The sequence below is a fragment of the Danio rerio genome, chromosome 5, assembly GCF_052040795.2.
Source record: "Danio rerio strain M-AB ecotype USA chromosome 5, GRCz13ab, whole genome shotgun sequence".
Lineage (NCBI taxonomy): Eukaryota > Metazoa > Chordata > Actinopteri > Cypriniformes > Danionidae > Danio > Danio rerio.
Genome location: NC_141025.1, coordinates 55,887,425 through 55,910,871, shown reverse-complemented (window position 1 = coordinate 55,910,871; position 23,447 = coordinate 55,887,425). Strand labels below are relative to the sequence as shown.

General features: G+C 34.8%; 1 protein-coding gene across 1 annotated transcript in view; it reads left to right on the top strand.

The window, feature by feature from the left end:
* The window catches only part of skic3 (SKI3 subunit of superkiller complex), a 49,413-nt gene that overhangs the window by 24,514 nt on the left and 1,452 nt on the right, over nt 1-23,447 (top strand). The window contains exons 27-40 of the mRNA XM_087254119.1: nt 102-195; nt 806-883; nt 1,006-1,130; nt 3,452-3,575; nt 3,676-3,900; nt 5,214-5,286; nt 5,406-5,459; nt 6,979-7,090; nt 10,506-10,634; nt 12,333-12,457; nt 13,513-13,677; nt 16,773-16,925; nt 20,312-20,442; nt 21,509-21,638. Of these exons, the coding sequence (XP_087110245.1) occupies nt 102-195; nt 806-883; nt 1,006-1,130; nt 3,452-3,575; nt 3,676-3,900; nt 5,214-5,286; nt 5,406-5,459; nt 6,979-7,090; nt 10,506-10,634; nt 12,333-12,457; nt 13,513-13,677; nt 16,773-16,925; nt 20,312-20,442; nt 21,509-21,638 (1,718 nt within the window). The remainder of the gene's footprint in view (nt 1-101; nt 196-805; nt 884-1,005; nt 1,131-3,451; nt 3,576-3,675; nt 3,901-5,213; nt 5,287-5,405; nt 5,460-6,978; nt 7,091-10,505; nt 10,635-12,332; nt 12,458-13,512; nt 13,678-16,772; nt 16,926-20,311; nt 20,443-21,508; nt 21,639-23,447) is intronic.

The window sequence follows — 23,447 nt, the reverse complement described above, 5'->3', positions numbered from 1 at the left end:
TCTCCCATTGAATATTTAGGAAATTAATCATGTGACAGTGACAAATTTGAAAGATGAAGAGAGGTAATGAAGCTCAGTGTTCTTTCTGTTTTTCACACCAGAGAGGATTCAGACAGACCCAGACGCCTTCATCATGCTCGGATACCTGAACACACACCTGCAGCTCAGGAAACAGGCCACTGAGGCTTATCACAGGTTTGCCCTTTCTAGCTAATTACACATGTCAAAAAAGATAATTAGGCTACCTGACATAATTTCATTTTAATGGTTAATCTTTGGTTTTTTAATATTGCAGACATTTATATCTTATTTATTTTAAAAAAATACTATAAAGTTTCTTGTATAAAGACAATGTTCATGCTGAGATGTTTTTTCTACTTATAATTCAATTGTGTTTTACACATTTTTATAGTTACTTATTTTAATATTTAGTTCCCCTCAGTGTTTATTATTCATTTTATACTAATTTGTATTTGTTAAATATTATGTGATTTATTTAAATCTAATCTTGAGTTGTTTTTTAAATACTTAAATATTATTTTAAATATTTTATGGATGTTGTTATTATTATTTTTATTGTTTTGTTCCAGCTATATTAATTTGTTTCTTTCTTAAACTTTATAAAATAATGTTTTTTTTTTTGTAAATTTAGCATTTTTTTCGAAATATTTCCACTGATCCCCTGGCATCCTCATACGGGGTCCCTGAAAGCCCCTGGCCTATATTACACGGCTGAATATTTGTGACACTGATTTAGACAATATTATTACAAATTTTCTCAGTGGATTTATTATTTTCTCCACAGAGCTGTTGAGCTGCTTCAGGGGTCTCTTCATACAGACAAGCTCAGCTTTGCTCTAAGGGGTTACGGACGTGCCCTCAGGTAAACGTCATCATTGTTTGTCTATAACTGAATATTGAAAATCAGAATAAACCTTTTGTCTATAAGAATGTCATCTGCATTATCAGTGCAAAATAATGTTTATTTTAAAATGTGGCTGTCAGTGATGATGGGCAGTGGGAAGAAGCAGTGCGCATTTATTGCTCCACGCCACTAGAGGAGCTGCATGATCTCATTGGGTTGGCGCTCGCCTGTTTTAGAATCGGTCGCCTGCCAGAGAGCATTCAGGGTGAGTGGCTATTGATATAGTTCTGGTAAACGATTAATTGTGACTAATGGGATACAAAATAAAAGCTATTTAAAAATAACTTGTATATGAAGAGTTCAGATGCAAAACCCTCTAAATCTATCAGACCTCTTTTCTTGTAAATGATCATTTTCTATCAGGCTTCTCTGATTAGGTTCAGCAGTTTCATTTTTATAAATAATGAGAAGGTTATTATCTTGTAAATAATTTTTTTTTTTTTTTCGTAAATGTCACTTTAGACAATTCTTTGGTTTTTAACAAGGTGAATTTTCTTTTTCCTCAACTTGCTAAATCCACTTAGGCTTTTTATGCAAAACCCTCTAAATCCACCTGTTAGGACAAGACGGTGTTATTGGTTGAAAAATCACTAAAGATGTAATTTACAAATCCTTTTACCAAAGACAAAACGCATTACAAAAACCACCTAAAATTAAAAATACATAAATCTGTTAGGTAAGTGGCGACCCCTGATAAATGAGGAACTAAGCAGAAGGAAAATTAATTAGTGAAATCTATCAAGCAAGTGAATTAATCTTAACAATCTGTTGTCATTTCTGATATTTGAGATTTATTGTTAGTAGAATGTAAACATTGTAAACTAAGCTTATTAGATTCAAATAATCATCTGTCTTTTAAACTCATATTTTAAATAGTAAGCTATACAATACTATATTTGTGCATATACATTAGATTAGACAGTACTGAAGCCAAATCTGGAGCCTTCTGCACCCAACCCGCTCTGAGCTCTGATCGAACCGTCGATTCTTTGCATAAGGAGTTGGTTACTCTCACAAGGAGGCTAAAGACCATGGCCTCTAGCATCGCTAGAGCACCTTTGGAGGTCAGAGGAGAGAGATTTTACCTTTTTGCATAGCACTTCGCTTGCTGGCCTCCGTTAAACTCAACCCCCTCAACCCCCCTCAACTCACTGCTCCTACTGTACACAACCCAGTCTGAGCTGGGATCGAACTGGATATTCTTCGCATGGGAGTCGATTGCTCTCATAGGTATACACATTAGATGTCGCCTACCCTGTTGTTATCTATTAGAAGGAATGCTTCAATAGAGCCACCATTTTAGTACATGGAGACTGTGGCCATCCAAAGCAAGAGATATACACATTTACACATATATCTATTATCGGGAGTTTTTCCGGAGGCCAGTATGCAATTTTTTTTTTTATAAATTACGAAAATTATTATTTTACATCACTTTTCTAGATTGATGGATAAGTGATCGCACAGGCATTCCTGACAAAAAGCTTCTGTTTTTGTGTATGGAAATTGACTATCCACCCTTCCTGTTGCATTTGATCTAATCATGTCCTGAAACACATGTCCTCACCTGCTTTTAGTTCTCATACTGACGGAGGGAGTGATTTGTTTGTAAATAAATCTCCATTATGAACGACTCGTTCACTAGCAGACAGTAATATAAGTTTCTGGCACCGCAGCATCTCGTTGTCATATTTCTTTTGCATTGTTTGCTGATTTTATTCAATAAAACATTAAGTCGAGTGTTTAGTGTGAGTTGGTGCTACTTTGCCTCATTGTGAATGCAGTAAGTGACTGTATATGTTATCATCAATAACATTACCTGTTAAAAGTTCATAACATACAAAAACGTAAAAAACTAAATCTTACCTATGAAATGTTCAGCCTTTGTGCTTTGTTTTCTTTGTTTGCTTGTAACTACACCCGTACAACCGTAAAGTCCAGCATCTTCACCGTAATACAACGTGTTGACTTGTGTGGTTAAATGACACTCATCCCGGGAGCACTGTACAAATATGGCGGCACTATTGACGCATACTCAGGGTCCATATGCGATATCTAGTGTATATATCTATGGATTGCTCTAACAAGGAGGCTAAAGACCATGGCCTCTAGCGTTTGTCGCTAGAGCACCATTAGAGGACAGAGGAGTTAGGTATTACCTTTATAGCACTTCGCTAGCTGGCCTCCGTTACACTCACTCCCCTAAACTTCTTTTCCGTCCCGGACGAGCCCCCACAAGTAACCCACCAGTCCTACTGTACCCAACCTGGTCTGATCTGGGAGTCGGTTGCTCTAACAAGGAGACTAAAGACCATGGCCTCTAACGTCTGTCGCTAGAGCACCTTTAAAGGTCAGAGGAGTGAGGTTTATGTGCATAGCATTTTGCTAGCTGGCCTCCACTCGATATATTCATGCACTTATATTTTGTTCTCAGTCACGAATAATCATTAAACAGCACTATACTCTCAAATCATGCCCAAAATACGAAAAAAATATGTAAACCTGTATTTTTGTGCTCCTTTCCAGCCTATGAAAAAGCCCTTGTGGTTGCGTCAACTGAGAAGGAAAAGGCCTATATACTCACAGCACTGGCCCTGATTCAACACAAGCTGGGCAGCATGGATCATGCCAAAACACTGCTCTTTAAATGGTAAACCAACTACTCTACTGGCCGTATCAAAATAACACATTCTTTGCTTCAGTGGTCAAAAGCACATCCTTTGTGCTCTTGTTCATGCTTGTGTGTGTAGCTCCATGCTGAAAGAGCCGGTCCAGGAGAGCCTGCAGTGTCTGTGTGCTCTGGGTTTGGTTCATGGAGACGTCACTCTGGCCAGTGCTACTGTCACTGAGCTGCTGAAGCTGGGAGAGCCTGCAGGAAGCGCTGTGGAGGACCGCTGTCTGCTCACCTGTACTCTGCTGGCCCTGCAGGGCAACTTCAGTGGAGTTCACAGAGAGGCTTCCAGGGCTATACACAGGTACAGGGTAATATTATATTAGAATATGATTCTGCTATCCTAAATACATATAATATATTAAGCTATATGTGATAAGCAATGCCAAGCAAACCATTATGAATTGTCAGTGGCCAGGAATTTTGATCCTCATAGATTTTGTGGATTATTGTGTTATGTTTAATTGCTGAGATTTTGTGTAAAACTGCATATCAGCACAATTGGTAACATAAAATATAAATGACTTTGAATTATATATATTTTATTTGTAATAAAAATATTACAAAAATGCTAAGCAGCACACCTGTTTTCAGTTGTCAAAATACTGACAAACATTTTGTTTTATATGATTTTCTTTTTCAAAACTTTTTTCAAATTTATTAAACTATTATTTTTATTTATTTAATCTTTTGTTTTGTTTTGCTTTGTTACTTTTTTATTTTATTTTGCATAATTTTATTTAGTTTAGTTTTTTTTAACTTTTTTAAATTTATTTAATATTTTTTTGTTTTGTTACTTCTTTATTTTATTTTGAATAATTTTATTTTGTTTAGTTTTTTGTTTTACTTTTTCAAAGTTATTTAATTATTTTTTATGTAATTTGTTTTGTTTTGTTTTTTATTTTTTATTTTATTTTCTTGTTATATTTTGTCTATTTAACTTTTTCAAATTTATGTAATAACATTTTTAATTAAATATTTTTTTTACTTTTTTATTTTATTTTGTTTTGTTTTGTTTTTATTTTGTTTTGTATTTTACTTTTTTAAATGTATTTATTTTTTATTTGAATTTGTTTACTTTTTGATTTTTTAAATTTTATTTTAGATTTTCAAATGTTTAACTTTTATATTTTATTTTGTAAATACATATATTTTTTACTATTTTATTTAGTTTTATTTTATTTCGTTGTTTTCTTTTTATTATTATTTTTGATTTACTTTTTTGTTGTTTTTGTTTTTTTTAAATGGTCCATTGTTACTTGCAAATCTGCTTAGAGCTGGACTCGGATCAAAATAGACTAAATTAATTGGTTTGCTGTTGAGCTGAAGTTCAGACACTTCAATTATCGAACATTTATCTGGCCTGATTTGGTCTAGTTGAGTGGAAGATTGAGGACTTTGATTAAATTAAATGCTCTTCTTTATTTGTGCAAAAGCAAGTGACCTTTCAATGTCCTTCTTTTTAAATAGAGCGCTCTTAAGGAGAAGACGCTTTAATCGAATTAAACTATGAATCATTGCATTAACCCAGAAGTCAAATAACACAAACGTGCCTCTCTTTCTTCTGACGCACGCTTTTTTTTTATTATATGGATTTTTACATCTTTTGTGTTAAAGGAACCCAGGAAATCCATCACTCTGGGCTCTTCTCTCAAGACTGGTCCCACAGTACTGCCCCAATAAAGCCGATGTGAGCATTTACACTAAATTTCAGAAGATCTACAGTACCTACATAAAGTTATAATTCATCTATTAGAAAAGCACTGAACATAAATGATGGATTTTCATATATCTTTCATTTTTTCATAGGGAGGTGCTGTGGCCGGCAATGTGGCATGTCAAGCCAGCTTGACGCTTGGAAAGGTAACTTAAAGTCCTGACGTTGCAGAGACTTTCATTTCAGTTTGTTAATGTACTTTTAACTTTAAGGTCCTGTGATTTGTTTTTAAATGAATGAATGTTTTTTTTATTCGATGTTATAATCAATCTTAACTGAAACATGAGGAGAGGGTGGGACATAGAGTAACTCCCCCCCTTTAAAAAAACAGCCAATAGCGTTTTATTTTTTATCACAGCCCTGCCAATGAGAGTGGTTAAGTTTAAGCGCATCGACTGACAAGCAATTGAGAAATGCCTTAAAGGGGGCAGGGCATGTCAGATACTAAAGAGCATTTGATTAGTGAATTATTGATGAGAAAATGAAGAATGATGTGAAGTGAAAAAATGTTGATCCAGTCGGCACTAATAGCCTAGTGGTACTGTATGCCGACATATAGCACAGAAGTGCTCATGGTGACCTGAGTTTGATTCCTGGCTCAAGATTTTTTGCCGATCCTTCCCTTCTCTCTGCCCTTAATGCTTTCCTGTATAAAATCTCCATTGTCCTATATCATAATAATAGTTTAAAACCAAATCTCTAAAAAATTATTTGAAAAATAAAACGTTAGACCAGAGATGCCCAAAATAGGGCCCCCATGCCAAGGTTGGCCCAAGGTAACCTTTGATTTGGCCCTTCATCCCATCTGAGAAGCGAAGGACAATAATAGGGAGTGTTAAAAGATCATTTCTAATTTAATGTAGCATTTTGTTTGTTTGTTTGTTTGTTTTATTGCAAAGCTACAAAAAACTGAAATGAAATGTTTTAAATGAATTAGACTTTTTCTTAAATGTACATACTGATAAAAGACAATGCAGAGACATCAGTGAGCAAATGAAAGTAAAGGCAGATTCTGCTTGACTAGTGTATTCAGCAATGATTCCACTGCTATAAATGTGATTGTTTTTGTTCTTATTGTAATGAGTTATAATTGTAAAAAATATACTACAATAGGTAATATAAAGTAATATTTTCTGTATATTTTTAAATATTATGAACAAAGCTGGAGATTATCTATGGCAACTTAAATGTAATATAGTTTAGTATATTTACCTCCAGCCCACAGCTCTCAATGATTTTTGGTTTTTGTTCGTTCATACAAACATTTTTGGCTCACCTGGTTCAGATGGAAATGACAAACTGCAAGCTCTGGATGTTTATATCAGTCATTTAAAACATATATAAAAACATTATTTTAATTTTACAGGACCTTTAAATGGACAATTGAGTAGAGGCCCAGCCTTTCTTTTTGCGCATATTTTTTTTTTTTGCAGCAAACTAACCTTAAAATCATTATGGTTAAGAATACTGTGGGTGAAGTCATCAAACTGACGTCAACAGATAAGAACTACAACTTCAAGTTGCAAATGATCAGACTTTGATTGAAGATTTCTAGAAAACCCCTTTTTTTAATGAATTATCTTTTGATTTCACACAGTTTAACATTTGTGGATGAAGTCAAAAGTTAAGATGTGTTTGTAAGAGCTGAAATGTTTCCATCTGTAGAGGGCGTTACTGTACAGTGGAGTGAATCAACTAGCCTCAGGCCGGCACTCTGGTGAGGACAGAAGACGCAACGCTCTGAAAACAATCCAGAGAGCCGTGCTGCTCTGCCCAGGTAAACTGATCCCCAGTCTTCCTCTGTCCTTCACTAATGTTGTGTATCACTGTTGTGCATCTGACTAAAAATATTCAGGTTGCTCTCATGGAAATTGTCTAGATAATTTTACACACCCGGAATCAGTTATTGAGGTTGAGCTGCAGGATTAATAAAACAAAAACAAGATCTCAATTCAAACAGTCGCATGATCTGTTTTAGCTGTTATATTAGCTGTAATGATAACAACAAACATTGATATCCGTGTTCTTATGTCATTGATCCAGAGAGAGCAGATGTCATGCTTGTTTATAAGTTAGCTTCAGTATTAGATCTTTTCAACTACGCAAATATTGAGCTATTAATTCAGAGGGATTTCAAAAATGAAATCAAATAATTAAAATATCTTATGAATACACTTCCCCTAATACACTGTAATGTTTTTATCATTCTCTATTAAAATAAATGTTAGTTTGTTCGGTTTGTAAGAGAATCATAATTTTTCTTTAGTACCCAGAATCATGCAGCTATTTTCTCTGGCAAAATTAAATAATTAAATTGCACTAACTCTACAAAATTCTGAAATAAGTGTTCAAGAGGCCATAATTCCATAAACCAGACTAATAGTAGACCACAGTACTAGATTGTTTCATTGAAGACTAAATTCTGTCTACTTAAATGTGGAAATGTCCAAATGACAAAAAGACACAAGTTGTATGTCAAACTGTAACTTTTCAAAACAGCAGTTTGATCTAAACATAACGCGTGCACTTTTGATCTTTAAAAACAGTTTCAAATCGATTTAAAATAATTATAATTCAAATTAATAAACTATTTTATTTTGTAACTTTTTTTTTATGATCCTTTGTCTAGTAAATGAAATGTTACTTGGTTTAGTGTTTAGATTGGTTTACTTGGTTTATGTTAAGGGATTCTTAATCTTTCTATTTTAAACAGACAAAAACAAATCATAATTTCCAGTTTATCTAAACAGGGGTGTCCAAACTCGGTCCTGGAGTGCCGGTGTCCTGGATAATTTAGCTCCAACTTCCTTCAACACACCTGCCTGGAAGTTTTTAGTTTACCCAAAAAGAGCTTGATTAGCTGTTTCAGGTGTGATTAATTGGGGTTGAAACTAAAATATGTAGGACACCGGCCCTCCAGGACTGAGTTTGAAAACCCCAGATCTAGAATCATTAGTTCTGTGGTCTATTAGTAGATCTAGTAGAAAGGAGCCTTTTTTTGTAATGTCTCTGAACAGCTATTTGGTTCATGCAAGACTAAATCCAATCTGCTTGAATGTGGCAAAAGTTGCATGACAAACGGACATTCAGAGAACATGTTTTAAAATGGCAGATCATGATCAAAAACATGGTGTTTATTTTAATGAAGTGCTCAGAAAGCATTAAAAATAGTTTCAGCTTCTGGTTGGTAAAGCCAATTGGCATGTGCAATCCCAATTCTTAAGCTCAAGTTTCCATATTTCTATCAAAATCCCATTTTCTCAAAGCTGTAGTCGTGTGATGATTAGCTCTTTTGTTTGTACATTACTCATTATGTAAACGACAGTATTAATGAATGTGCAGTATTTGTTTACACCAAAGCTCTTAAGTCATGTGAGTCATGAAGAATCAAACATCAGAATTAATACATCAGAAGTGCGAATTATTAGCCCCTCTTCGAATTTATTTTTCTTTTTTAAATATTTCCCAAAGGATGTTTAACAGAGCAAGGAAATTTTCACTTTATGTCTGATAATATTTGTTCTTCTGAAGAAAGTCTTATTTGTTTTATTTTGGCTAAAGTAAAAGCAGTTTAAAAAAAAAAAACTTTTTAAGATGTCAAAATTATTAGCCCCTTTAAGCTGTATTTTTTGATAGTCTACAGAACAAACCATCATTAAACAGTGAGTTGCCTAATTACTCTATCCTGCCTAGTTAACCTGATTAACCCAGTTAAGCCTTTAAATGTCACTTTAAGCTGTATAGAAGTGCCTTGAAAAATATCTAGTCAGATATTATTTACTGTCATCATGGCAAAAATGCTCAATAATAACGAGTTATTGATAATTATTAATATTCTGAATTAACTTATAGCTAATTTGACCAACAATGACCTTGCCCGCTTGTCTGAGCGAACTCTGTAATTATTTATCTATTTAGAAAGGGAGTTATAACTACTTCTTGTGAAGTAGATTAATCAATTTACAAGTTTTGATAAACTTAAACCACCTTGTAGCAAAATCTGTTACTTTTTCTGTAAGGCAAACAAAAACAATCTAATGTGGTTATAGCCTGATTTATTGACTAGTCTAACATATAACAAACAAACGTACAAAACAACAAAACATAGAAAAGAAAGCAAGCGAGAAAATAAAGAGTTTAGATGAAAGAATAGCAAATCTACCTCAGTTCCACACAACTATTAAGGACCACCAAGATAAAAACACCTTTTTGATAAGGGTCACAGCTTTAACGCATAACTAAATACCTGGATTTAGTGGGGCTTTCTGTCTTTATGCGAGTTTCTCTAATGTGTTGGAAGATGGAGTCCTTGAAGAAGTCCTTTCTTGATGGTTGTAGCTTGCGATGCAGATTGGAGGATACGCGAGACGCAAACTTTGAACTGAGTTTAGTTTGCCAGAAAATAATAAAACGTGGACTCAGGCGAGTCACGTGGGTACAGAAGCGCAGTCTGCCCCCTCAGGGGCACTTCTGGGGACTTTTTGTTTCCGAGACCTTCTGCCCAGAATCAGGGGAGAAAATGGATTTTAACTATGGGTCAAGTCACACCCATTTTCTACTGACTGACCAATGGTTTCATGGCAAAGTTTTGAGTGGTAGATTTTCTTTGTCTCTGGACCACTCATATGCATAATGAGGGTCCTCCGAGATGAGATTGGATTTTTTCTTGTGCTCAATTCTGAAAGTTTTTTTTGAAAGTTCAACATTTGAAATGTCTAAAACTTAATTGCTCAGCAGAAAATGCAATTGTCTATTTTTCTCTATAGGAATAAAATAATATATAAAGGGCGGGACATTTTTTTGTTCTGTTCAGAATTGATTGGATTGTTGGCTTTAAAGTGTGGGAACCCTGAAATACGCAACAATATGAGGATTTATGTCAAACTGTTGTAATGAGCTTTGTGTTCTTGTTCAAAAACGTGTTAATACAGTTTTGGCCAGAACACAAACTTCTATAACCATAATAATGAAAAAGTTCCATTTGGATACTGAGAACTCTGCATTAAACACGCCAGCAGGAGTCAGCAGAAGTAAGTGCCAAGACTATATTCAGAGATATAAAAAGTGGAGAGAGGAGACGCCAATATATCAGCCAAATGGAATATTAATCTCCGTCAAAGGTAGGATGACAGTGATTCAGTGTAAGACTGATCTGTGTGTCTTCTGTCTTTCTCTCTGTTTGACAAACGCAGATGATCCTGCTGGGTGGGCGGGGCTAATGGCTGCCTGTCACACAGAGAACACTGCATGCTTCCTCACAGGCTCCACCCCACACAGAGAAGATCTGGAGAGGGCACACATGGCCCTGGTGTCTGAAAAAGGTCAGTGAGAACTAAGTGTTCAGTTTGTGTACATCATTACAGTAGTTTGTACACTATTTTTCCAATAAAGGCAGCTTTAGGGAGAATAAAAGAGAATTCATACTGTTTGTGCTGTTAAAAATATGTTTAAAAGTCTGTACGTTATGTGCAAAGAAGATTGTTAATCCAAGAAAAACTTCAGTGTCTTCTTTTGCTGGGTTCCAGGTCACATTGGTCCTGAGATATCGGTGCAAAAATGGGCTCTTAACTTGAATATTTCACCCAGTTAAATTCTGTTCAAGCCTGTCATAAACGTTTTGCATAAGTGACATGTGGGAGATAGAATGGGATGAATGACACAAAATTGAGTTTTATGATCTAAATCCTAGTGTAAAAAAGAATATGTTTTGTGAATTTTAACTCCATGTATGACCAAGTTATTTTTACAAGGTGTTATTCATACCAAGGTCATACCAAGACTTACACATGGTTGTTTATTAAATCTTCTAAATGTATTGTAGAATTCTTTTCTTGTGTAAAAGGAACACTACACTATTTTAAGGCTCCTTTTACAGGATCCCTAGAGTTAAACAGTTGAGTTTTATCATTTTTGAATTAGCTTAGCATAAATCATTGAATCAGATTAGACCATTAGCATCTTGCTCAAAAATTCAAATACGTTTTATAATTTAGAAATTTTCTAATTTAAAGGGCACCTATGATGAAAATCATCCTTTGCAAGCTATTTGGACAGAACTGTGTGTAGGTATAACGTGTCCACCATCACATCTGACTGATAGAAACACAATAACTTTTTTTTTTTTTTTTAAGTTTCCTGAGGTTAAAATAGGACTTAAATCCCTCCCAGTTTGAGGCCCACCACAACGTCACAAAGAAGTGCAGTTTATCCCCCATTCGAATTGATTTACAGCAGCGTATTAACATGGCTTCATTGTAACATATATAATCATATCAACAAGACAGGACGTGCGCAAAGCAACTAGGATTGAAAGATATGTTAAGCTCTCTGTGATCATCAATCATCATCAAATGTGATCAAGATTTAGTTTTACAAGTTTAAAACGTTTTTAAAACAGTGCATCTTTGTAATGAATTACAGCAGTTTCACTGTCTTTACATTATCCCCACAGCCGTACTGTATGTCAGTTATAAAAGAAGACACTTCAGTAACGGTTTGTTGACGTTAAATCAGGTTTATTTTGTACATTAACATAACTGATATACATACAGCAGTGAATATTAACATGTATTATGTCACATTTGCTGTGCAAAACTGTTCAAAGTTAAATGCGTGCACTGTGTGTGTATGTCTGATGTGTGTGCGTGAACTTTGTAAGGACATTGTGTGACTCATCACATAAAGGCTTAAATTAACTCTACACCAAATACATCAAATAATCATTGGAAAAGTTTTTACTGTGGTATTTCTCACAAACATTACGTGAGATCTGCTTTCTTCACGTCTGTCACTGTGCTGTTTATCAGACAAAGACACACTGACAGTTTCCTTTAATTTAAAATGTTTTTATTGCATATTTTGATATATTAACAATTTTAACATTGTTAATTGTATAGTTTCTTGTAATCCATTCATTCATTTATTTTGATATATGCAAAATATCACATTATGTGCTAAAGGTGTTTAAAAGAAAAATAAACAAAACTAATAGCTGTGTTGTGTGTGCGGTCTGCTCTCAGTGAAGGGTCTGCAGGGAGAGGACGGGCTCTTGGCTCAGGCTCTGGAAGGGTGGGTGCTGCAGCAGGCTGTGACTGGACTCAAACTGAGCGGCCAGTATGACCAGGCGGAGGCTCTCTGCTCTCAGGTACAAACCGACACATGTACACACACTCTCTCTCTTTGTGTGAGTGCTATGCTGTTCCCCATTTATGTGGCACTCCTGCCTGATTCAGGCACAGACAGGTTGTCCTGTTCTAGGGCTTCAGAGCAGAACCATGTACCCATTTCCATAGCAAACAAGGCACTGTCTGTCCAATGTATCTCCTGTGGCTGTATCTGTCTACTCAAAACACTAGCGCTGTTACACTAGGAGTGTATCTGTAGTGCAGGAGTATCTACTTGTGCTGCTTATGGGCCAATGTCCTGTAGAGTTTAGGTTTAAAATGTCCCAAAACTCCTCTCTGGAAACTTCTAATAATCCTGCTATCTTGATTAGCTTATTAAAGTGTGTTACTATTTTTAGTATTTCCTTTATGAACGTGATTAGGAATCATTTATCTGAATTAACCAGTTTTGTAAAAGTACAGTGTAGTCTGAATATGCTGTCTTATATCAGTGAACATGTAAGAAAATATTTAAGTAGTATTTATTTATTTACTTACCATGTTACCAGTTTTTACAAGATTGTCTGATTAGATTTGATTTACTTATAGTCTTGACTTCTTGACTGGCCTTTAGAACTGCTTTAACTTTTTGCATCATGGTCCGCAGCAATTCTTTTTAATCATTGTTTAATTGGTCCTAAATTGAGCCAAGAAAATCTTCACAAATTTACACCGCCAGAAGACATAAAGCTATTAGTTCTCCCAAAAAATTCAATCTGTTATCAATTGCTCACTCTCATGTTGTTCCAATCCCCTGAGACCTTCATTTATCTTTAAAACACAAATAAAGATATTTTCAATTAAGTCAGAGAGCTTCCTCATCTTTCATAGGCAGCAAATGTAGTTTCAATCTATTTCATCTCTTTTAAATATAAAATTACTTTGCGACCATTAAAATGTAAAAATGTATGTATTAAAAATGTAATCGAGAAGCGGTAAATTCATAACAATGATAACATTGTTTTCATCTACATTATGTATAGTTTATTACTCTGCACTTTTAATGGTTTATATACCTTTTTTCTTGCTCTGTCAGGTTCTGAGTGTTTCTCCAGAGCATCCTGTGGTGTTCCTGATGTTAAGGCAGGTTCAGTGTGAGCGCCTCCTGCTGTCTGAGGCTGGTAGCTGCATTCCTCCGGCAGTGCTGGATCAGCTCAGTGCTGCTGTCATGGCCAATCACACATCAGTGGCCGCCTGGCATGTACGTACACAATCTATTTCACTGAATGGGGCAAGGGGTCCGACTGATTTTCTTACTGTGTGTAGACAAAAGATTTTTATTTTTGCTGTTTTAATCCAAAGGTTTGGTCTGAATGTTTAAGGTTAATTTTATGAAACCTTTTAAAGCAATTGTCTCAAACTCAATTGCTGGAGAGCCACAGCTCTGCACATTTTAGCTCTAACCACCTCCAACTCACACCTGTTAAAAGTTCTCTTTTAGTCTCGATCACCTTAATTAGTTGGATCAGCTGTGTTTGATTAGGGTTGGAGCAAAACTGTGCAGAGCTGCGGCCCTTCATGAATCAAGTTTGAGACCTATGCTATTGACCTAATTCTAAAATGCGGAAGTGCGCCTGTTTTTGCGATTGTCTTAGAACTTCCGATTCAGTCGCCTATGGGAAAAATGACTAGGAATAATAAACGGCAGAAAACGGTCAAACTACTTGCTCTACAAACAAGTGTTTGCATGACTATACAGACCAAGAACAATAATATAATAAGAAAATATAAAATTGCAACATCAAGCAGCGTAATGAGCAGTTTTTAATGTCAAAAAATGAATGGAAGTGAATGAGACCGGAAGTCTCAAGGCAAAAAGATTTAAATGTCAGCGCCCACTCGAATGCGGAGAATAAGGTAAATAAAGCAGGGGTGCTCAACCCTGTTCCTGGAGATCAACCTACCTGCAAAGTTCAGCTCCAACTCTGATCAAACACACCTAACCCTTTAAATTAGGACCTGAACAGCACTTGATAATTACAGGCAGGTGTGTTTGATTTGGGTTGCAACTAAAATCTGCAGGAAGGTCGATCTCCAGGAACAGGGTTGGTCACGCCTGCTATAAAGGAACAATCTAAATTCCTGAGGCTCACATAGAGTTTTACTAGTCACATAGAGTTATACTGTTGCATTTTACCAGTTTTGATTAAATTTAGCCTATTTAGTACACACTGTTAGCTTAGCTTAGCATAAAGCATTGAATTAGATAAGACCATTATGATCTAAGGCCAAAAGAAAATGAAAAAGTTGCTATTATGCAAGTTGTTTTATGTATGGAAACTATACTGTCATTCTGGCGTAATAATCAAGGAACTTTGCTGCCATCTATGACTGCAGCTAGCGCACCAGTATTACAGAGCGCTGTTATCTAGTTACCTCGCTGAGAACTATTGCCAGTTGCTGAAATATATATATAACATAATAATCATTGGATCTGCATTGATACAAGATGGTATAGCAGCAAAGTTTCTTGATTATTAAAGCAGAATGAGAGTATAGTTCCTAACCATATCGACCTAGAAAAAAGCATTTTTTTTTTATTATTTGTCTGTTTTAAAACATGATCTAACTACAAAAGGGTCAAGCTTTAGGAAAATTAGGAAATACAATTTCCAATAACAAAATTATTGTAATTGGAAAAAGAATGAGCGAGATGCTAATGGTCACATCTGATTTAGAGATTTATCCTATGCTAAGCTAAGCTAAAAGAGTCCTGCCATACCCTGATATTAACTGAATGGATTATAAAATGATCACTGTTAAAGCCTGTTTAACTGCAGGTAAAATTAACATATTTTCAAAAAAATTGGATTGTTCCTTTTAATAATGTAGGATATTTCAGTGAAATTGACAAATATTTTATACTGATAAAAGAGATAGATTTACATGGAATTATTGACCAAAAATGTTAAAGGTGCAGTTTGTAAGTTTGGCACCCAGTGGTGGAACTAGGATTGCTTTCCTGGATCAAAGCACAATCAAACTCAGGTTGCCAGATTGAGGACCAAACAGCAGCAAGTCTGAGGATCGATCCTAAAGGCTGATTTAAACTGTGTTCTATATAAAAGCAACGGCATGCAATAGAAGGAATATTTTCCATATTAAAAGGAGTTTTTGTTCTAACCAACGCCTGAAATTAATATATATTAGAAACGGCTTCTATTTCTCACAGGTAAACAACAGAAAGCTGACAAAAATCACCTCAGGTACACCTTGTATGCTTTATTCAGTGTTAAATGCTAACAATGTGAGCTTGAATGCCATTTTACATGACATTTATTGCCAAACTACTGAAAGCAGCAGCAGATAGTTCACATCAGATCTTGAAAAAAATATAGAATATTAAAATAATCAAAATAAAATAAACTTCAGAACTGTGACTCAGTGTAAACCAACACATATCAGTGATTGAGCATCTACATTTAACAATGTTAAAGAGGTTTAATATTTATTAATTAGATTATAAACCTTACAATTTTATGAGTGAGTGCATATTCTGTGCTTTTAAATGGCTGTGTTTAATTTTTTGTCATTTTTTGTCTGGTGCAAACAGAAAAATTGCTCATCACTGCAAATCTGCGTCTCATTTCGAAGTCTGCTACTGTTCACCAGAGGTTGCATTTCGACCATGGGCGCATACTTTGAGACTTTCTGACAAAACAATTGAAGTTAAATAAAAGACATTCTCAGAATATATGACTTTAGCAGCGTTTTTTTAGATAAACAAGAAACATTTTATGGCATTTGTAGGCTTTAGAAGAGTCAAAAAGGCTGCACCTTTTATTCTTCAATCTTTTATTCTAGGCCTGCCCAATTAATCGTTTCTAAACCGAAATTGCAATTTTAAGGGGTGTAATTTTCAAATCTCAAAAGCTGTTATTATTTCAATGCACACCACATCAAATGTGGTAACAAGCATATAGTTTTTTACAGTGAAAAATGGAAACATTTTAAAAGGTTTTATATATACTTCTATAAGATTGTATATATAATTCATTCAATTTAATTTAAGATACTATAGTTTTTTTCTCAATTTGTCATGAGAACCGACAACTTTATTGAAAAAAATGGCAGCAATGTTTAAGGGTGGTTTTAATTGAACAATAGCATACTGTAGTGTAGCGTACCTTGTGATTATGCTCATTCTTCAATGGAAGAAAGAAACGCATAAATGTTTTGTATTGCTTGAGGGTAAATAATTGAACATTTTTTATATTTTTGGGTAAACTATCCCTTTAACAAAAGTTTACATATGTGATAAATAGAGTTGTTGATTTAATCTTATTGTTTCCTCAGTGGTTGGCTGAGGTTTACCGCTCTCAGGGTCTGCTGGCTCAGGCCTCGGTGGCTTATAAACAGAGTCTTCAGCTGGCCTCTCAGCTTGGGGACCACAGCGGCAAGATGAGCAGCCTGCTCCGACTTTCACTTTTAGCACTGACACCATGTTTGGTGAGTAACAGATTAATCTTTCACTGGGATGTTAAGCAAAATGCACAGATTCATCAGACATATACAATTATAAGACATGTGATTGATTCAATATTGATTTTTCAAAGCTGTGAATCAATTTATTTCTTTTTGCTTTATATAACTTGTTCTATTGAAATGTTTTGTGTACAGATTGATTTTTTTAATTAATAATTTACCACTTATGAACTGGAATTCACTGTTTTTTCTAGAAATGTCAATAGCAGAATTATGCCAATTTTCACTAATATTATATAGAACATGCATAACAGTTTTAATCAGGGCTATTGACGGTTCAGTATTGATTCTCAAAAGCTTCGATTTTTTTTTTCCAATAATAAGAGCTTCATTTACAAGTCGGTTGCTAATTAAAATTAAATAATTAAATCTAATTCAGTATTTCTAAACTGAAATTCACTGTATTATATCAGTAGTTTAAAGTCACTAATACAATATAAATGATATGATTATGATACATGTTGATATGATTTTGTTATTGATGAAACTTTAAAACTTTCTGTATACATTTTTTTAAATATTCAAATTGTTGTATAGTTCATTTAAACAAACAGATAAAACTAAAGTTAAATTACTTGTAGATTATGTACATTTATTTAGTTAATGTTTAATAATACTTTATTTATTGTAGCTAAAATTTTATAAATCTCAGCAAAATTAAAAACCAAACTTCTGTAAAAGACTTGTTTTTTTTTATCACTTTTGATGTTGGTTAATGTATTGACCTTATGCTTCAATGCGCTCGTTTCTAATTCAGTTGCCTATTAAAGAAATGACTTGGAATAATAAACCGCAGGAAACGTTCAAACTACTTGCTCTACAAACAAGGGTTTGCATGATTATACAAACATAGCAGAAGCATATGAGAGTAAAAAAAATGTCAATTTGCAACATCAAGCAGCAGAACGATCAGAACCTGCTGTTTTAACATCTAAAAATGAATGGAAGTGACTGAGACTGGAAGTCTCAAGCCAAAAAGATTCAAATGACTGCTCCTGCTCGTACGCGAAGAATAAGGTGAATACTTACTGACATTAACTGAATAATGCCTTCAGTTTTGTTTTAAAAAAAGCATTAGACCAAAAAAGTAGAGTTCTTTTTGTTATTACACCTGTGAAAGTATGTCAATATCATCATAATACTGTATATCGTAATAAAAACCAAGAAGAAAAGCAATATTGTTTCTATAAATCTGTATTCGCTGAATCAAATGACAAACTAAGAATAGATTTCATAAATAAATAAAATTGAATTAAATCAAAATGGGACCTCTGTATATACTGTCCTACTTTTTTAATTTAGAAAGTTTACCAAATTAGGAGAAATTAGTTTCATGATATGGAATTGTGTAAAATGGCTTAAGTAACATCATTCAAAATCTATTTATATAATTCTTCTAGACAGCTTTCAAACTCTGCACAACCAAAGTGTTTACTGTGGGATTTCAAACTTAAATATATGACAGCTGCAGTCTGAATCCTGTCCTAATGGTCTGTGAGACAGAGAGGAACGGTTTTTTTAGGACGCAGTTCACAACAGAACTCATGAGATCTCCATGAAACACAGTCTAGACGGATAAATGGCTATAAAAAGATCAAGATCAGTTCAGACATGCATCACACTCAACCTAAATCTTGTCAGATAACTCTGTGTTTAAACTTATGTATTTGGTTCATTTAACTTTGAAAGTTAAATTAGTTTGTTCAAAAGTTTTGGGTCAGTACGATGATTTGAAATGTTTTAAGGATTATATTCTGCATGGACACAAATGGATCAAAAGGCACAAGAAAGAAGTTTTTAATGCTATAAACAGATTTTAATTTCAAATACATGCTCTTTTGAACTTGAACTTTTTGAACTGTTATATTATTATATTAAATAATTATTTCTATCAGATAATTACATCCTTTATGAGCGGAAAAAAAGTTCATAAAAACACTTGGTTATAATGGGTGCTCTAGATTTCCCTTAAGTGTGTACATGTTTTTGCAGAAAATGACTAGTCAGTATAAAATGTTCCATGTTTATAGTCCTTAAATATCAGAAGAAAGAAAAATATAATGCAGTATGTGTGTCTGAAATAATAGACATTTGCGGCCACTTTATAAGGTACAAATTATAAAGTTAACAAATTTCTAATCAGCCAATCACATGACAGCAACTCAATGTATTTAGGCATGTAGACATGGTCAAGACGATCAGTTGCAGCTCAGGCTGAGCATCAGAATGGTGAAGAAACGTGATTTAAGTGACTTTGAATATGGCATGGTTGTTGGTGCCAGATGGGCTGGTCTAAGTATATCAGAAACTGCTGATCTGCTGGGATTTTCATGCACAACCATTTCTAGGGTTTACAGAGAATGGCCTGCAAAAGAGAAAATATCCAGTGAGTGGCGTTTCTGTGGGTGCAAATGCCTTGTTGATGCCAGAGTGGCCAGACTAGCTCGAGATGATAGAAAAGCAACAGCTCAAATAACCACTTGTTACAATCGAGGTATGCAGAAGTGCATCTCTGAACGCACAACACATCCAGCCTTGAGGCGGATGGGCTACAGCAGCTGAAGACAACACCTTACACTCAGGAGAAGACACTTAACTGACACTGCTGTCAGCTAAGAACAGGAAACTGAGGCTACAGTTCGCACAGACTCACCAAAACTCGGAGTCCAAACTGGTACTAGTAAGGTGTACCTTATAAAGTTGCCAGTGAGAGTTTGTGAAGTAATCAAAAATCTGAAAACAAAATCATACCGACCTATTTTCATTTTCTCCAAATGAACACTAAATTATATTCTTATTAGAAATTTCTAACATAAAGACAAATAAACATTTTATTCAAAACGAATAACTAGCATAGGCAAATATATAAATAATTTTTACGTTACAAATTTGACACATTTGTGACTTTTTCCGTTGCTTTTTGCTTCTAGTGTCTGTGTGATGGCTAATAAAAAAGGCCAATAATTTTGGGCTAATCTTCTTACAGCGCCTTCAGGCTTCTCTCTTGCACATTTTCTCCCTCTCGTTTTCTTTTTGTCTCTCCTCCTCTCCTCCCGTCTTTAACTGTCAGCTTATTGCCTTTATTTTAGCTGACTGCAGCTTTGCCTGTTAAATTGAATTAGACACTTTGTGGCTCGCCTTTCATTACTTTTAATTAAAGTGTGTCAGCCTTTAGTGTATCCCGACTCCAGTCATATATTAGTCTGAACTGTGCCAGCTAAAATATATCTAAAATTCTTGTTTTATAAGACTTTTGTTTCTAGTTACTCATTCTATTTCATAAAGTTGATACACCAAAACTACTGAAGTAAACACTACTTAAATATATCCAACTTCACTTTTGGTTACAGGCAGGTGTTGGCGTTTCTGATTGGAAGGATCTGGTTTCTGAAGCCACAGGTGAAGTTTTAAAAATGGGCAAATCACCGGTCGCTCTCCTTTTTCAAGCCTTACTGCAGTTCTCCGTGAAGATGGGGGCCAGGTAGAAGACTTTAATAATAGAGCTCTTTTGTGTTTGTGTTGTATTAATTGTTACCATGGTATTCGAATCAACATGTCAGATCAGTTTGACCTGTTCTGTACCATGTGTTTGCATTACATTGTTTGCTTTAGCTTGGCATTGCATTGTTAATTAGTCTATTTAACCCTTGTGTACTGTTCAAATTGACTACCCTTTCATATTGGTGGCACTTATCGCCCCATTTACATTCATTATAACGATATTTTTGGATTGCAAAGCCTTGACACCAAAAAATCATGCAGTCTTGTTTGTTGGTGTTTTTCCTGTTGGAAATTTTTACTGTTGATCATCAGTTTTCATCATTAACCCTTTTGTTAGGTCTTTGCAGATAAGTTTCTGAATTTTATATGGAGTTCTATGGAGTAAAACAACAAAATATAGTGTGTGCATGAATACACTTGCGTGTAGTATGTTTTGAGAGCTGTGCTGCTTATTTTTGATTTTTTTCAACCATATCCAGATAAGTGCACAAAGCACTCTCTCACACACACACACACACACACACACACACACACACACACACACACACACACACACACACACACACACACACACACACTATACTCCATATAGTTTAAACCAGGAGCTAAGCATTTTTGCACTGCATTTGATGATCAGCAGTAAAAATTACAAAATTGTACCTCTTTCCAACAGGAAAAAGCAACAACAATAAAGAAAACATGATTATATGCTGTCATGGCTTCGCAAACAAATATTTTCATTATAATGGAGATCAAGCAAAAACAGCCACTAACATAACGAAAGAGTAGTAAGTGTGCCCAGAGTGTATTGTTGAATTATTACAAATTTCCAAAGTGTTTTCCCAAAATATGTGTCGAAATATTATTTGCCACTAAAATCATTCCATTTGCTGAAAGTTGTGGCCAAATTAAGCCTTAAAATCACTTCAGAGTGGATGAAAACATCCCTAACAGCACACAAAAGTTAAAAAAGAAAGATGTCACCTTCCTCTAACAGAGGTTAAAGTGGGTCAGGATCAGATTGATTATGGTTTGTTGTTCTGCAGGGAAACCCGTCGCCTGTTGGAGAGGATTGTTTATGCTTCAGCCTTAGGTGGATCTGAAACAATAGCATCAGTGGCACGTTGGTACCTCCTGCGCCACCTGCATGCCAAAGATGACCTGGAGCTGATTGATGTGAGCAATTGCATCCTCTTGCACTACTCTTGCTGTTTCTTTCATCAGATTTAATTCTAATGCAATAAAACATGCTGAAAACTCAGCTTTGAATATCGGTTCAACCAATATTTCATTATTCATTAATTAAATATTAAATTGCCTAAACTGTTGCTGCGTCCCAATTCGCATACCTATATTACGTCCTAAAAGTATGTACTTTTTTGATGAGAGCTGAGAAATTTAAAATCACACAAAAAGTCCTTACAAAGAGAATGATTCATTTTTCGAATGAAACACATAATTTATAGTCCTGGCAATATATCTGCGACTTGTCTACTTCACCATGACAAATTTGCCTACCACCCACCCGCTAGCTGGTTGGGTGAGTGATTTCCATACAGTCTAAAGTAATTTTGCAATGTCAAGATGGCACTGCTTTTTTATCGAATGCAAGAAAAAATAATGCTGCTTTATGCAAGTTGCTTTGGAATATAAGTTGCAGCACATTTCATAAACATAAACTATATTCTGGAAAGTATAGTATTACCATACAATGGCTAATGAAGTCTCTGGAGCAGAAACTCTGTTATGGCTAAAGACTTGACCAATCACAACAAATTTTTTTTTTTTTTTCAAGAAAAATGTTTTAGAAAGGTAGACGTTAATAAATCTAATTAAGTTTTGTTCCAAATTTGAGGCTAAAGGGTTATTTCACCAGAAGTTAAAAATCCTAATATTAATTTACTCGCCCTCATTTACTTCAAAACACAAATTAAGATATTTGAGAGCTTCCTCATCCTCCACAGACAGCAATAGAGACATTCAAAGTAAGGAAAAGTAACAAAAAAACCTTGTCAAGTCATTCCATGTGACTTCAGTGGTGATAATATAAATCTCCAAAAACTATTTTGTGTGTATACAAGTTGTGTATAATCATATGAAGCTCCAGTAACATGTTTGTGCACCAAATATACTTAAAAACGAATCTACTCATATAGGGCTGGGCAATAAAATCTGTAAAGATATTTATTTGCTGAAAACCATTGTTAATAACGATAAAAAAAAAGTTCAGTATGACGTTTCGACATGAAGGCTATAGACTGCTGAGCGTGTGCCTTGGAAGGAATGTCAATAAGCTTGTTATTTCCAATGGAGATGCGTGACTTGCACATCATGCACATGGGAGCAAATGGGTATGCAAGCGGCATGTGCCGCACAAGCATTTTCCAGGTACACCTAGTTAAAAAAAATTGGAACTTAAAAGTAGAACAAACCAATCTGCCTTACACTTTGTATGGAATATACACATTTCAGTAATAACGGTAGACCAGCACAGCAGTCCTAAACATTGCTTTTTACTTTTCTCCGTAAACTTGCATCGAAGCTGCAGCAATGGTTTATCCGTTTGTCGTCCTCTGACGACATTAAAAAATGGTGAAGGAAACCACGCACTTGCGCTTGCGCTTGTCACTTCAGGTCAGAATAACAACACATGCAAAAACTAGTGTCGTATAGCAGCAGTGAGGACATCGTAAATTAAAAATGGATGTAAGAATGTTGGTTTGGCTTTTTGGTTTCTTTTCTTGTTCATCCCAGCCACTAGCACCCCATCTGAAAGAGTCATTCAACTTCACAATTTGTAATGTTGCAGTGTGTTTGAATAATGATGGTTAGTTTCTTTACTTAAAAGCTCTAGATTTGATTATCAAAATTGTATCATTATTCATGACACCTTACAGATGTTGATCTACTTTTACCATTGCGCACATTTTGTAACATTTTATTTAACAAGTTTAAGATTCTTTTTAACACGTGTTTGTTTTATTA